Source organism: Chanos chanos, chromosome 10 (genome assembly GCF_902362185.1).
Source record: "Chanos chanos chromosome 10, fChaCha1.1, whole genome shotgun sequence".
Classification (NCBI taxonomy): domain Eukaryota; kingdom Metazoa; phylum Chordata; class Actinopteri; order Gonorynchiformes; family Chanidae; genus Chanos; species Chanos chanos.
In genome coordinates, this window is record NC_044504.1 from 30,491,288 (window position 1) to 30,505,681 (window position 14,394).

Genomic DNA, 14,394 nt, shown 5'->3' on the forward strand with positions numbered 1-14,394 from the left:
GCAATGCTGTGTTTGTTTGTTTATTTGTTTGTTTATTTGATTCTCTCCTGCTCATGACCGAATGAAATAGATCCCATCTTATGCTCAATCATCCTCTGTAATGTTAGCATCGGTTGTAATACTAATAAAAAAAACTCTCTCTCTCGGGGTAGTTGATCACCATTTGACACAGAAAAGAGTCAGGATCACTACTAAAATGAACATTTTATATTGTTTTGTTAGCACCATTATATAGACCATGTGGATTGTTTCACTGAGCGAAGTCCTTTGTTGGCTGTTTAGCACTGTAGTTTTGTTACTGAATTACAGCATCACTGTGCCCCACAGCAAGGCTTAAGGCCAGGGCACTGATAGCTTGAGGATGGCTCTATGCACCAGGCCTCCTTCTCTGTCGTTTAAATCTATTCAATGGAAGAAGTAGTTATATTTATTTGAGTTTGTTCAGAATGTGTCTTTGTTTGAGCAGTTTTGTGTCTTCGGTCAATGGAAAAAAAAAAAAAAAAACCTGTCTTGGCTCAGTCATGACCACAACACTGTTGTACAGATGCTGTTATCTCTGGAGGAATGCTTACTATCACCCCTATACAGACACAACCCATTTTCTGTGTTGTCAGATACAGTGACTATGGACAAAACTGTGTCCATCCAATGCCCTTTTTGTATATGTGTGCGCATATGTGTAGTTATTTCATTTTATGTCTTATCACTTTTTCTTTTACATTTGCTTGGTTTTGAAAAAGAAAAAAAAAAAAGAATATTGCTGATTTGGTTGTGAGCAGGTGATGGTCATAACATTCATAAACTGCCATAACCTAACTCAATAAAACAGTTTTCCAAACAACTGTGGTGTGTAGTTGTTGGTGTGGATTTGCATTTTTTTATTCTCTTTCTGGCAGTACTTTATTTAGTACTAGTTTTAATTCAGAGTGCTGTGAATTTCACACAGTGTACCATACAAGTGAGATTTTTATTCGCGGCTGCAGAGTCAAAGAATGACTCAGCTCGCCGCTTGCTGGTAAAATGAAATGGTGACGCATGTTGAGGTCTTTTCAAGGTGAATCGTGCCTATGACTTGCAACAGAACCCACACGTCTCCGGTCCTCTGGCATTTTAATACCAAGGCCCGTCTCAATACTTAGCATTGTTCCTAATCGTCAGTGGATTAATTCAAAGGCAAGGTCAAAGAGGAGAAGTTAAGATTAGTCTGTACACATAAGACTATCTGATAACTTCTATCTGTCTGCACCTCCAGATCTAAACCTTTTAAATTTTAATAATAAGTCCAGTTCTTAATTTTTTTTAGGGTACAATATCTAGTGTTATATTTCTGTCAGAATGTACACGTTTGTATTTTAAGCTGAAAATACCAGAGCAGGGTTTCTGATAAATAAAGACTATACTCTTACACGGTGATCTAAGACTCCCTCAGATTGCATGAGGCTTAATTTTTTACCATTGTGATTTTTAATTGATGTTAGTAAAGTGCTGATCACTCTTTAGTACCATCAGGTGCTCAGATCATCACGAGTTCATGGTGTAACCAATGATGGCATGACCGTTAAGGATCAGATTATAAACTTCACTCTGCAGACACTGGTGACCTTGACTTTTTTAGACTCATTAAACCTGTTGATATCCTGATGGGTAGGACAACGGTGATTATTGTGTGGAAGTGAGCGTGTGTATGTGTGTGTGTGTGTGTAAGAGTGACAGAGCTGAGTAGAGGGGTGGTACCACAGTTCCAGTGAGTAGTGTCCTGATCATCTCAGAGAAAACTCACAAAAGCAAAGCAAACTACGGGGCACCGCGTACCCTTGTCCGGGGTTTGTTCTAGCCTTCTGATCAAAAGCCTTCACATACACTTGTGGATTACAAGGTAGGCTATTTATATTTTCTGTGACATTGAACCTCAATCTTAACACAAGCACTCAATTTAATCTTTACCTGAATGAGGACTGGATGCAGGATGACGTAAAACCTATGTTAGACAGTCTGAAAGACTTTTATAATTCAAACAATCATAACTGTAGGTGGGTGAGACGTCAAGGAGATAGAGGCAATAGCGCCGCAGGTGTTGTCCACTTTTTTTCATTAATGTCCACACTTCCAATACAGCTGATCACTCAACATCCACAGAGAACAAAATGTTTCTGCAGAACAGCACGGACTTGCATACGCTGCTAGTCTCCTGGCTACAGTACTACACGAATGGAACATGGATATCTCCAGCATTGCCTGTTAGTCCCGCTGCTCTTCAGCTACCGCTGCCTTTGAATCAAGATCAAGAGAGAGATCAATGGCAGGGCATTATTTACATTCTGCTCATGGTGGGACTGTTCAGTTTCTTTACTTTTGGAATCATGTTCAGCTACATCCGCTCTAAGAAGCTGGAGAACTCACGGGATCCGTACCACCAGTACATAGCCCGAGACTGGGCCAAAGTCCTCACACCATCTGCAGTCATCACCCAAGCACTAAAAAGTGTCAGGAAAGAACCCACCATCATCAGCAACCCTGCCGTTCTGGAGGATCTTCCAGGGTGTAGTGGTGTAAACAAGGACTTGACAAAGGATAATAGGCATGAGTGATTGTTTTAAGTGAAGTGAAACAAATTGAATCATTTAAGTCCAATCAGTCATGTGATTAATTATTTCAATAACATTTTGTCTAATACATTTGAATAAAATCAATGTTAAAAGTTTCAGAGTACAGAAAATGAATGTAGAGTAACAGTAAATGTAAATATGTAATCTTCAAAATTAAACAATAAAATTGCATTCCCGTGGCATTTGAGCATTGTTTTTGAATTGCAACATGTGTATTTGAGTAACAGAATCTGCCCTCTAAAAGTAATCATAATCTTATTGAGGAAACCTATACAGAGCTGTAGTCAAGACCACCTTTGTCGAGTCCAAGACAAGGACTAGTCAAGACCGAGTCCAAAGAGGTTCGAGTCCAAGTCAAGACCTAGGCCCGCCCAAAACATCCATAGGCCCCCGAGTTAGGATGGAATTATTTAATACTAAAAATTAATACGTTATTGATTGTTAAATCAATTGATAATATAGTTAAAATATCATCACAAACGCTCCTGAAACAAAGAAAATGTGTTCTAATTTTTTATTTTTTATAATGCTTGATGGGTTTGACTGACATCTGTATTAGAGAATTAACAAGTTTGGTTTCTACTTTATAGTTCCAGCGATGGAACCTTCAACGGGAAACAGCAACTAGTTCTCCATCCAACACATTCGCATGTTTTAAGCGCATTCATGACAATTCGGCTAAGGAAATGTCTGTGCGCGTTTCCATCAACTATGTCATGCGGATTAAAAATGTACACTCTCCTCATCGCGGGAGGAGCTGTGAACAGCTGTGGGTTTAAAACTTGTCTAGGGCAACTTTAATAGAAGTACGTGATAAAATCGGAATAAACCCCTTGTTGATGCGGCTAAACCCGTTTCCATCAACCAGCATCATTTTACCCTATGCGAATCACCTCTTTCCAGTGAATTTCGTATGCTACTTAAAAAAATTGATGCGAAGTTTAAGCGTTAATTTGCATTAAATAGTTGGCTGGAAACCCTACTGGTGTAGTGACAGCATTATATTGTGCGTTTATTGTGATACGTCATGCGTTTTACGGTACTTCTAGTTAAAGTGTGCTTGATGAATGAAAATGCAGCAGTATTCCGTTTCAATGTAAACAAAACGGAGGATTGGACTGCCTTGGTTACTAAGTAGCCTACGCTACAGTTGCGACACGGAGTGTCTTGCTTGCCATTCAGTTCAGCAGTAGGTTATAAAGAATGTGTAGGCTAGTGATGGACCGTGAATGAAAGTCGTGCCCGCTCAATTTTGCCAAGGCCGGTCCGAAAATAAATTTCTGGCCACTGTACAGAGTCGAGACCAAGACAGAAAAAAAGAATCCTCTTCGAGACCATTTACTTACCTGTTTATAATTTTTGTGTGATGCTAAAGACGCAGTAAAGCTTCTATGAGAATGATAAGTATGGGTGCAGCAGATGAGTTTTGGGAGGATTTGTTAGCCTACTATGCGGCAAATGTCAGTGCCTGTTCCAGATGTATTTCGAATTCATTAAACCAATGCCCGTTTTCTGAATATGCTGGCGTAATCAGTGATTTTGTTTTGAAAGAGGTAAAACAACACATTTTTTAAAGGCAGCTGGACTCGATCGAGACCAACTAGGATGTTTGGCTAGACCAGTGGCCGAGACCGAGACAAGTTCGAGTGCAAATACCAACGAGTCCGAGACAATAAAAAAACGTCTCGAGTCCGGACTTCGGTACTACAGCCCTGAACCTATCAAAACACCACATATATTTTAGAGGGGAGGAAGAAGAGAGGTATTCAGAGAGAGCTGGTGGATAGCTCTAAATCTGTGCTTCTAACAGCAAAAGGAGAATAAATCTGTAAAGCAGAGAACTACCGATTTTTAAAAGTAAAAAATAAAATATGCTCCCGAAAGCTGTGTAAAACACAGCAGCTGGACTGTGGAGGCAAAATTTCCTGTGTACATGTTGTGTGATCATTTACAATCACCTGAAGTCTCAGTTTTCCTTACCTTACCTTAAATTAAAATGAGGTAAGAGCATGTCAAACATGTAGTGGGGGGCATACAAAATATATATTTACCTATGTCTTATATGTGAGTTGTGTATATGTATCTATTACATATGTATACAAGTTATGTTAACTTAAATGACATCTATTTATGACACTCACCTAAATGTGCCTTTTGAAGTGTCAGAGACAGGCTGCAGGCCAAAAGGAATCATTTGTTCCCAAACAGTTCCATAAAAGAAGTGAATAAATTTATTTTCCTAACAATGTTCCCATCATAACACATTAGCTAGCTAACAGTAGCAGTACATCACTATAACTGCCAAGTCATTCTCAGTCTTATAGCCCACACTCATACAGTAATTAGTAACTGATCTCAAACTGGTGTTATGAACACATACAGTGATTAAATGGATTATCACTCTATTAAATGCTCATTCATTTAAGCAGATTCTGCATCCATGCTATGAGTCCCTGTTTGGTATGTTGAGGTGCCGCTGCTTTTTCTCTCTCCTCTCTCTGTTCCCTCTCTCTCCTTCTCTCCTGTCTCTTTTCCTGGTCAGCTTTCAGGACTCGTTCTAGCTCCCTTTTCAAGCTAAAGTGAACCATTTGTCGACTGAGCAGAGGGACAATCAAGTTGAAATCGTCCACTTTTTTGTTCAGTTTAACCAGTTCTGTGGCAAAGGCACTGCAGTGCTCGTTCCACTGGACGTGTTCAGAGTGTTTCAGAGGGTCACCCAGTCTGGCCCTGACCTCCAGCAATTCTGCCCGCATTTTTCCAATCGTCTCTCTGATATCTTTCTGTGCCACAATCCACTCAGGCTTATAGCCGTTGTCAATGAGGATACGGTTGAGGTTGTGCGTCATGGGGTCGGTGTAGGGATTGTGGTCAAACTTTCGGAGCGGCTTGCCGGTGCCGCTCAGGTTCCGGAAGTCTCCACGAGCCATGGACTCCTGAATGAGGTCTTCGACCAGCCGCTCCACCGCCTGTGTGATCTTGATCTGCTTGCTGCGTAATCGTGCATCTCGGACCACCATGGCTCCCTCTTCTGCTGCTGCCTTTTCCATCTCTTTGCGTCGGTATTCCAGGACCTGATCCGTTGCTCGATCTATGCGGAACTGCCGGTACTGGCGTTCGCGCTGACTGGGCGTGCCGGACCCCACCCCTTCAAAGCTGAGGTAGTGCCTGTGCTGAGGGGCATGACTTTTAAGCTTGTCTTCCTCCTCATCTTCTTCTTGTGCCTGGGTATACTGAGAAGCAGACTTCTGTCTGGCCAGGTGGGCCAGAACAGCCCTATAAGCCTCCTCTATGCAAGAGAAGAGCTGTGCATCAGCTGTTGGAGCTCCAGAGTCAGGGTGATACAGTTTAGCCATGTGCAGGTAGGCCTCTTTTACCTCAGCTTGGCTACTGCTCCCATCCTCAGGCAGCTGTAGTAGGCGGTAGCTTTCTCTGAGACTGCTGCTAATGCGGGGGCCAGAACTTAGAGTGCGGAGTGAGTGGGAGCAGCAAAGCGGGAACAGCACTCTCTGTAGGTCCCCGCGGCCCAGAAAAAGCAAAGCAGAACAGCTCATTGCGCCTGACTCCACAGTGGGCCACACACCTGCTATATAAAACAACCATGACACAACTCAGATGTTGGCAGAGCAGTATTAAGTAATCATTCGACTGACAACACTTCATATATGCCTAATTCCAATTTAAGTGTATATTCCAGGCCACTTCTTATTGCAAAGCTGCGTATGTTGCTTTATTTACTCAAATGTTCGTGAAAGGAACTGAAATGATCATAACTATTGTGCAGGCAATAGGATCACGTGAACTAAAAAAAGAATGGCAAGGCTTAAAAAAAAAAGCCTCGATGATTGTCTGGTAACTCGTAGACAACTTTTGGGTAACCAGTGTAAATTGCTGGTATGTAACAAAGACTAATTGATCCAGTAAGTGACCCAGTTTTTCTGGGTTTAACCTACTTATAATCATGCACTACGTTGGCTTTTACAATGAAATCAGACACTCGTCCAGTACCATGGCGGGTGACAGGACGTCTTTCGACAAATATCCCGATAAAACAGACGGTGTTCATTTTGACTGAATATAAAATGTGAAGTTATAGTGTATTTAAAATACAGTGCCAGAGTAACGCAGGGGTCGGTGGGCTAGCTTAGCCAGCCAACGTATGTGTTCGAAAAAAATGAATAAACTGCATTAAAAGATATTAAATGCAACAGATGTCTTCGAATCTCACTAACCCTGTTCGTTAACGCATTTCTTTACCTGCAGGACGGGTCAAGCTGTCCTTACACGAAGCATGACAAATTTCCTCATGCAGACCGACATTTGTTGTTATATAGAGACAGCGCAATGCATGCCGGTAGATGGAGTTGTCTTCCCCTGGATTTTAAACGAAAGTTTCAAGGCGAAAGGCTTAAGAGTTGAGATTCTATATGTGCCGTTACTGTCTTCCAGCATTGCGATATATACCAGTAAATGCAATTAGAGTGAGTTACTTGATTGTAATGACCTTTATACGAAAGCGCAGTGTGCATATTTTGCAACAGACTGCCCCCCAGGGGCCGACAAAATACCACCCTCGCTGTACCGCTGTCTCCTTGGGCAGAGTACAAGGCATCTCAGGGAGATCTGTTGAGAGTTCAAAATTGACTTTATGTGACGTAATTAATTTTCTTCTCTCGAAACCTTCACATTTTGAATGTGTCACGATTTCTTATGATGAGCATTATGAGTAACACACCGATCTGAGATTTAAATGCGCAATTTTATGTCTTGACATTTACAAAATAAAATGACGTGGCAAAGCTGAAGAGATGAGAGACAAATAATTTGATTACACTTAACATTTCAGTTGAAACACTGGCGCTTATTTCGGCATTTAAACCTTGAGTCCTTGATAGGGGACTTAAAACTGCTAAGGAGCCTGCTCATCCAGGGTGACATTTGGTCGAAAGACTTAGACACAGTATTACTAAGCATCTGAAATTTAAATGATTCATTTCACGTATTTTAGGAAATACTTGAAAAAAGTGTCTGTTCTGAACATGTGATGAAATAATCAGAACTGAAGATTGATTTATTTCGTTGCGCGTGTACTCTTTTTAGATTGTAGATATCTTAATAGCTTGACGTCTTTTCCCATGCCATTCGTAAGTAAGGGTAAAACAGTACAAACACTGTCGGTTATTGATTGAACACTTGTTAATGGGGATGTCTCCTCTGTTTAGCATCGACACAACACAATACTTATTTGGTCAACAGATCTAACTAAAGTACTACCGGTTTGTAACGGGGTCGCGCCACTGAGGATTTAATGCTATGGTTTATGACTTCTGTGCGCTCTTCATGGTCCTCTGCGTATCCTCGGGCCTGTGCATGTAGAACCAAATGTGTTCATCAGGTACAAACAAAACAATTTATATTTCAGTGATGTTAACAATTCACATAAAATTAAAACCCATAAGTATTTTTAAAATATAGATTAGTGCTACACGTCTGCTTTGAAAGCGTTTAAAACAAAATTAATTTGTTTAAAAAAAAGGACCAATGTACACATACAACATGCCTAAATGTTTGGTTAGTGGAAATGAATCATGTGAGTAAGCAGTTGGTGTGTTTAATTACCAAAAGGATCATGGGAGCTTTTTAGCGTGTAAAATCAATATGGTGAAATCAATGGCTCTCTGGCAAATGCTTTTCACAGTTCATCCAATGTCAGATTGGAACAGGACACAAAAGAAAAGCATAACCCAGATTCTCAGAAAAACGCAACATATTGTGGCTAAAAACAGCAAAGCTGCACTTTTAAGAGAGAGAGAGAGATACAGAAGGGACCAGTTCTTCCTGAATGCTGTAGGATGTCAGACTTCACTGATGAGGGCTTGGACCACTTTCTGCAAAATCAGGTTAGAGCTGCATTGCCTTCAACTGCCAATTCTAAGAGATGCTAAATGATAAATGTCTTCTTTTCTTTTATAACGTTCTCAACCAACAAATTGAGTATGTATACTTTGTTGACTCTGTTGCTTCTTTAGGCAAAAGACGTTAGGTTAACTGGTTACCCTGATGCATAAAGAAAACTACAAAATAAGAAAATGTTTGAAAGTTAGCATTTTCAGGGGGTTGGAGTTAGTTGATTGCTGTGTGATTGGAATATTCTGAAAACTGCAGCTTCAGTTTTAAGGTAACAGTTCTGTTTTCTGACTAGGTGGATCTCAGGCACCGACAGGTCTCTAAAACAGTAGAGGATGTGCAGAAGATTATAAAGGACCTGACAGCTGAGGTCAGCTCTAAAGACTCCCGCTTCCAGTCTATTGCCAACTCTGGAGTTCACAGTGACAGCCTCAAAGTAACAGTACCATGTGTAATTGTCTAAGTTACTATTTCCCTCTTGATTTTTAAAAATTCTTTCAAGTTTCACTTCAGCTGTTATTTGTTTGTGTATTTTTGTCCAGGATCAGCCAGCTTTAATATCTAAATGGACTGCTCTGCTCAGGGGAAGATGTACATTCAACCCTGCCATACAGGTAAGCAAAAAAAAAAAGACAAACAGCAAGAATTCAAAGGTTATTGACCTTCTGTTTGTCCTTAATTCTGCGACCCACCCCCCCCCCCCCCCCCCCCCGACTGAGTCTCTAAAGAAATATGATTCAGAAAAGAATGACACTCAAATCAACTTCATGCTAAGGATCAGAATATAAAACCAGGAAAAAGCCTAAGCAATTGATTGATTGACTGATTGACCGATTAATTGATCCTGCTCTTAACATGTAGTCTAACCACTGCAGGTCCTAACGCCCACTCTCTATCTCATCTCGGTGCCCGTGCGAGGGCTGCTGGGCTATAAGGAGCGGAGAACACACCAGTGGCGCTACTACACCTTGAGCGGCAGCCGCCTGCTCTCCCCCGTGCGTGAGCCAGAAAAGCTCCACCAGTGGCTGGAGCTGGAGAGTTTCACCTGCCCTGGACAGGAGTGGCACGATGCCCGAGTAGCCATCGAGGGTGACATCGTTCCTGCTAAAGTTGTCAGTTTGTTCAAGGAGTTACTGGAAGCAGCAATTAAAACTTGTGGGCTAACAGGTAAGGAGACAGATGCTTATACGGCCCTTAACAATCAAACAGGATGAAGAGAACAATGCCTCAATCAAGTAACATGTGCACATCATGTAATTACAGGCCTGCTTATTTAGTGTGCTGTATAAACTAAGCAATCTAGACAGAGGCTGATGTACCAAATCCTGTTTTGGACTAGAAATCTGTCTCTATTTTTTGTCTCAGTTAGACTTCTGTCTCTGTTTTTTAATGTGTTTAAATGCAACAGTGTGGGCAAACATACATTCTTCTGCCACACATGTTATTGCCACAAGAGCGTGAAGGTATATTTATAACAGGGGACGGTGAGTAGTCAGTGTTTATGCAGAGCTAAATCATTTGCCACTTTGTTTTAGCCTATTGGTGTCCTTTGTTTTTATTTAGATCAATGGGAGTCCACAGTGTTATTTTAAGTATGACATGTAGCATAGCTGAAATTGTAATGCAGGAAATGTAAAAAATCTATACTCTCTGGGTCATCAAGGTCCAATACCTACTGGAAAAAAAGCTTTTAGAACCAGCATAGCCTCCTGAAATGGCCTTGGGACCCAATTCAGTGCACACACACACATCCACCCACCCACACACACAAACACATTGACCACATATAGAACTGCCTTGTTGTTGGATAGGATCCAGTGTTAGAGAGTACTTCAATGCACTACTCATCCCAGTGTACAAAACATGAAAACTATACCATGGTTAGCTTTACCCTCTGGTAGCTCTTCAGCTGAGTTCACATGATAAAATTTAATATCTTTCAAAAACTGTAAGGTTGTAGATAGAAATATCTCACACCTGAAAATGGAACTCTCTTTAAAAAACCCATCCTTTAAAGGTGAGCCTGACTCTAGACTGCTGTCTGTTGCACCGACACAAAGGAGGACTAATCACTGCAATAGAAGTACATGAATCATGTGTAAGCCTCATTGACATATGCTTTACACACATTAGACATCCTCTTCCATTTGTCTCTCTCATTGAAACTGTCAACATTCCTTCCTCTGGTAGGCAAGACAACTGTGCTGGAGTCAGTGGGCACAATGGTGCGTGTTTCTGTGGAGACGTCAGAGGCACAGGTGGAGGTGGAACTGGTTCCGACGGTAGAGCTGATGAACTGCTGGCCCAAAAAAGCCCGCTGGCCCCGCCTGCTGAAAAGATGGCCCTCCACCGAGCGCATTCGCTGTATTAAGGTAAGGAGTATGGGATGTTAATGATTAGAGTCTCTCTGTGTGTGGGGAGTCCACCTTCATCTTACATCTTTTACATTCACTCACCAAATACTGAGGAGCTGTCATATTAATAAGTATGTGTCTTGTGGTATGCTTTTGATAAGCTGATGGTCCGTGCTGCCTTCCTTTGTAGTTTTCTTCGACTTATTGCATGTTGAGTTCTAATGCTGTCAACCCAAAAGGCTAACAATGCTCGAAAAATTTGGGGCAACAAATTGCTTCAAATTAGTAATGAACAAAACTCAAAAATTTCAGTTAGGTTAGGAGGTCGAGTTCTTTTCTGGAATTTTTAGTTAATATTTTTCAGGCATACACTTTCCTCAAATTTCTGCTGCTGATTTAAGCTATCATTGTTTATTGCAGAGTGTCCTAATGTATAACCTCCTTTTCTGTGTTTTTGTTTTAGGAGAAAAGAAAACCTTATTAGACTGGCAAATATGTTAGTTTCATATCTCCATTGGTTGTAATGAGCATATTGAATTAACTGCTCTGCTCTCTATTGGAAGTCCTTTGGCTATAACCTCATGGCCTCATCCAATTACCACTGGCGGCTGTCCTTCTCACGGGCGGAGCAGGTGCTTCTGGGGGGTATTGATGAAGACGGTGGTTGCCGAAGGAAGAGCTACCGTGTGGTTCGCCAGCTCAAGGAGGATGTGTGGTGCCCTGGGAACAAGCCTGTGATTACTGCTTACCACCTACAGGTAATGGTCATATCGCTCTCTTAGTGTCCTTAATACATTTATTTACTTTCCTGATGACTAACAGCTGTTAGTCAGTTGATAACTGAAATCATCTACTTTTGTTAATCAGCTGAAATTAGGAAAAGTGCCATCTGTACAGCACGAATGTAATCTGTGAGCAATTTGCTACTATTCCAGCATATTCTTAAGATCATCCTTCCAACTGGTCTACAATATTTGTTGGGAAATATTCTCAATATGCACGGTATTTGTCTTTAACATTTGTCGGGAAATACTCATAAAAGCTCATGTTTGTGTAATAAATCCATTAAAATTCCCCTATCCTTATCTTTTGGTTTTTTTGACTGTCAGTAATTGTAATCTTTTCTCTGATGTGACGTTTCATCATGGGTTTGATCCCATGATACTCTTTCTATCTCTCCTCCAGACACTGCTGTTCTGGACATGTGAGAAGTATCCCAGGTCCAAAGACTGGAAGAACCTAAAGGAGTGTGTGCTACGGTTGGTGAAGAAACTGCATAAGTGTGCAAGCCAGCGCTACCTTAGGCACTATTTTGTACGCTCCTACAACCTTCTCAAATATACCAATGCTAATGAGCTGGATGACATGGCCAAGAAGATCGCTGATTTTCTGGACAACCCAGGCACCTATGTGCGTTAAGAGTGCCCTCTGGTGGTTAGATAAATCCTTGGGTGGTCCAGTTCACTCAGCCTCCGACTTTGAGCTGGATAGTATAGTTGTTTTTAATTCAGTCAAATTAAACAGATACCATAGAACATGAAAAGAAGGAACTTAAACCCAGAGTTTAACACTAAGTTTTTGGTCAGCATTGAAATACTGCATACATGGAGACGAGTGTATCCTGCTTACAAGCACATAAGATGCCTGTTACACTGTCTCACACACGCACACACAAACACACACACACACGCACAAACACACACACACACAAAGGCACTTGGTTGAGCCATTAGTCAATATGATCTAGTCAATGTGTGATCAAAAATTTTAAATTTAATATATTTATTAAAATGTATTCATACACCAGCATTGTAACACTTGATATTCTGTTGTTAAGCAGTCCTTCTTCCCACCAACAGTCTCAAAGAATCTTAGTTTTCAAGATAAGAACTGTGAGTAAGCTGAGGTATGCTTGGGCCACGCAAACTACACATTTACCCTCTTACGTAAAGACGTGGAGAATTTATTTAGCAGTGTGTTTTGGAAGAGTATTTCAGTATGTTAAATAAACAGTCAGTATAAGAATAGTTTTTTTCCCATATGAATTCCAGATATGAAATATGTGTATATGAAATAAAAATGTTTCTAACGTTTATACTTGATTCAGATTCACAATGTGCTGTTTGAATTTACCCACTGAAGCTGTTGCAGCCAATGTTAGAATCATTGTACCCAGCAGAGGTCACTGTCACCAGAGCATTCAGGATTCAGCTAAACTCATGAACACGTCTCAAAAGGGCTCAGAGCAAAGAGTCATTCTTTGTTAGAAATTTCTAAAGATTTCTGTAAAAAAAAAAAAAAAGGCATGTTGATTCACTCTCATTCTAATATCTGAATAGGCTGTTAAAAATAGCAGATGAGTCAGTGGAAAAAATAGAATGAGACTCACTTCACCACAGTAGTACAGACTGCTGACTCGCTTACAGTGCCTACACAGAAACCTGTTTAGATCTAATCTATCAGTCGGTCCATTTTGTTTTTGTTTGTGTGTGTGTCTGTGTGTGTGTGTGTGTGCGTCTGTATTTAGAACACAAAACTAATTCCAGAAAGAAAAATGGCTTACAATTGCACCCAGGTCTTTAGACCTTAAGACCGGGAAAAGTCAAAAGGACAAAATGCATCACATCCCAAGTGTGAGGATAAAATAAAGGGGAAAAAACAGACAAACAAATAAACAAACAAAAACATTTTAAGCATACATTTGTACTCAGTTTATTTAGATCCATCCATGAGACACCTAGCTGACTGAAGAGCTCGCACAGAAACTTGTAAATGTATGTCACGCCTCTGTCTCCCCCTTCCTCCAATGCTTTCTACCAATGTGCAGCCTCACTGGCTTACTGATTACTGCTCAATTCAGCCTTCACTCAATTATTCAGTCAGTGTTTACACTTGTTCTCTGGTCATTGCCTCCGTAGTTCCTTGCTTTTAAATACCCATCTGTCACTTGGTCCTTTGCAAAATCTACTCTGTATTGTTAGTACCTGGGCTTTTGCAGTCTAGCACTAAGAGTTTAATTCCAAAGTCTTGTCAACTCAGTTCATGGTCATTGTGTTTAGTTTCTTCTGTGTGTTCAGCCTGTTAAATGACCCTGTCTATTCTGTGTGCATTATGATGTTCCCTGTATTTCTGATTAGAATATCAAAAAAGATTGGATGGCAACATGCCTTCCGCTTGAAAGGTTTTACAGAAAAATATCCCTGCACTAAACTGAATGTGTAACTACAGATGTAATGCCTTAGAACACTGTTGTAATACAAAATTGTTTATTTAGATTCTGGATATATAATGAGTTGAATCACTGATGGCCTCTAATTTAAAATGAAGTTTCTAAATGGTATAGTGTGAAAAGTTCATATTTGCCTGCACCATATATGAAATCTGAGCTTTAGAGGGCATGTTGCCAGGTTATAGTGCAATGAATCTCTATAACTGAGTCCCACTTATGGTTCACTCTTCTCATCTTATCGCATTTGATTTATTTAGTGTCACTTACTACATCAGTGTCTTAAAAACACCCCATAGGGAAC

General features: G+C 40.6%; 3 protein-coding genes across 3 annotated transcripts; 2 read left to right on the forward strand and 1 right to left on the reverse strand.

The window, feature by feature from the left end:
* The first annotated feature begins 2,144 nt into the window (after positions 1 to 2,144).
* LOC115823510 (potassium voltage-gated channel subfamily E member 1-like) lies at positions 2,145 to 2,588 on the forward strand. Its single transcript, XM_030787566.1, has one exon. It carries the CDS (start codon positions 2,145 to 2,147, stop codon positions 2,586 to 2,588), a length of 444 nt encoding a protein of 147 aa, XP_030643426.1.
* Positions 2,589 to 4,966: 2,378 nt separating this feature from the next.
* dnajc28 (DnaJ (Hsp40) homolog, subfamily C, member 28) lies at positions 4,967 to 6,911 on the reverse strand. Its single transcript, XM_030787062.1, has 2 exons — positions 6,861 to 6,911; positions 4,967 to 6,189 (listed from the first exon to the last, which is right to left on the reverse strand). The coding sequence occupies exon 2, from the start codon at positions 6,155 to 6,157 to the stop codon at positions 5,024 to 5,026; it is 1,134 nt and encodes a 377-aa protein (XP_030642922.1). The 5' UTR covers positions 6,158 to 6,189; positions 6,861 to 6,911; the 3' UTR covers positions 4,967 to 5,023.
* A 1,544-nt stretch (positions 6,912 to 8,455) lies between these two features.
* mab21l3 (mab-21-like 3) lies at positions 8,456 to 12,283 on the forward strand. Its single transcript, XM_030787567.1, has 7 exons — positions 8,456 to 8,503; positions 8,806 to 8,946; positions 9,053 to 9,124; positions 9,386 to 9,677; positions 10,701 to 10,882; positions 11,428 to 11,622; positions 12,050 to 12,283. Exons 1-7 carry the CDS (start codon positions 8,456 to 8,458, stop codon positions 12,281 to 12,283), a joined length of 1,164 nt encoding a protein of 387 aa, XP_030643427.1.
* Positions 12,284 to 14,394: the final 2,111 nt, after the last annotated feature.

Coding starts and splice junctions, on each gene's coding strand:
- dnajc28 (XM_030787062.1), bottom strand. CDS start 6,157: ATGAGCTGTTCTGCTTTGCTTTTTCTGGGCCGCGGGGACCTACAGAGA.
- LOC115823510 (XM_030787566.1), top strand. CDS start 2,145: ATGTTTCTGCAGAACAGCACGGACTTGCATACGCTGCTAGTCTCCTGG.
- mab21l3 (XM_030787567.1), top strand. CDS start 8,456: ATGTCAGACTTCACTGATGAGGGCTTGGACCACTTTCTGCAAAATCAG. Junction 8,504..8,805: donor ACCACTTTCTGCAAAATCAG/GTTAGAGCTGCA, acceptor TTTTCTGACTAG/GTGGATCTCAGGCACCGACA. Junction 8,947..9,052: donor TTCACAGTGACAGCCTCAAA/GTAACAGTACCA, acceptor ATTTTTGTCCAG/GATCAGCCAGCTTTAATATC.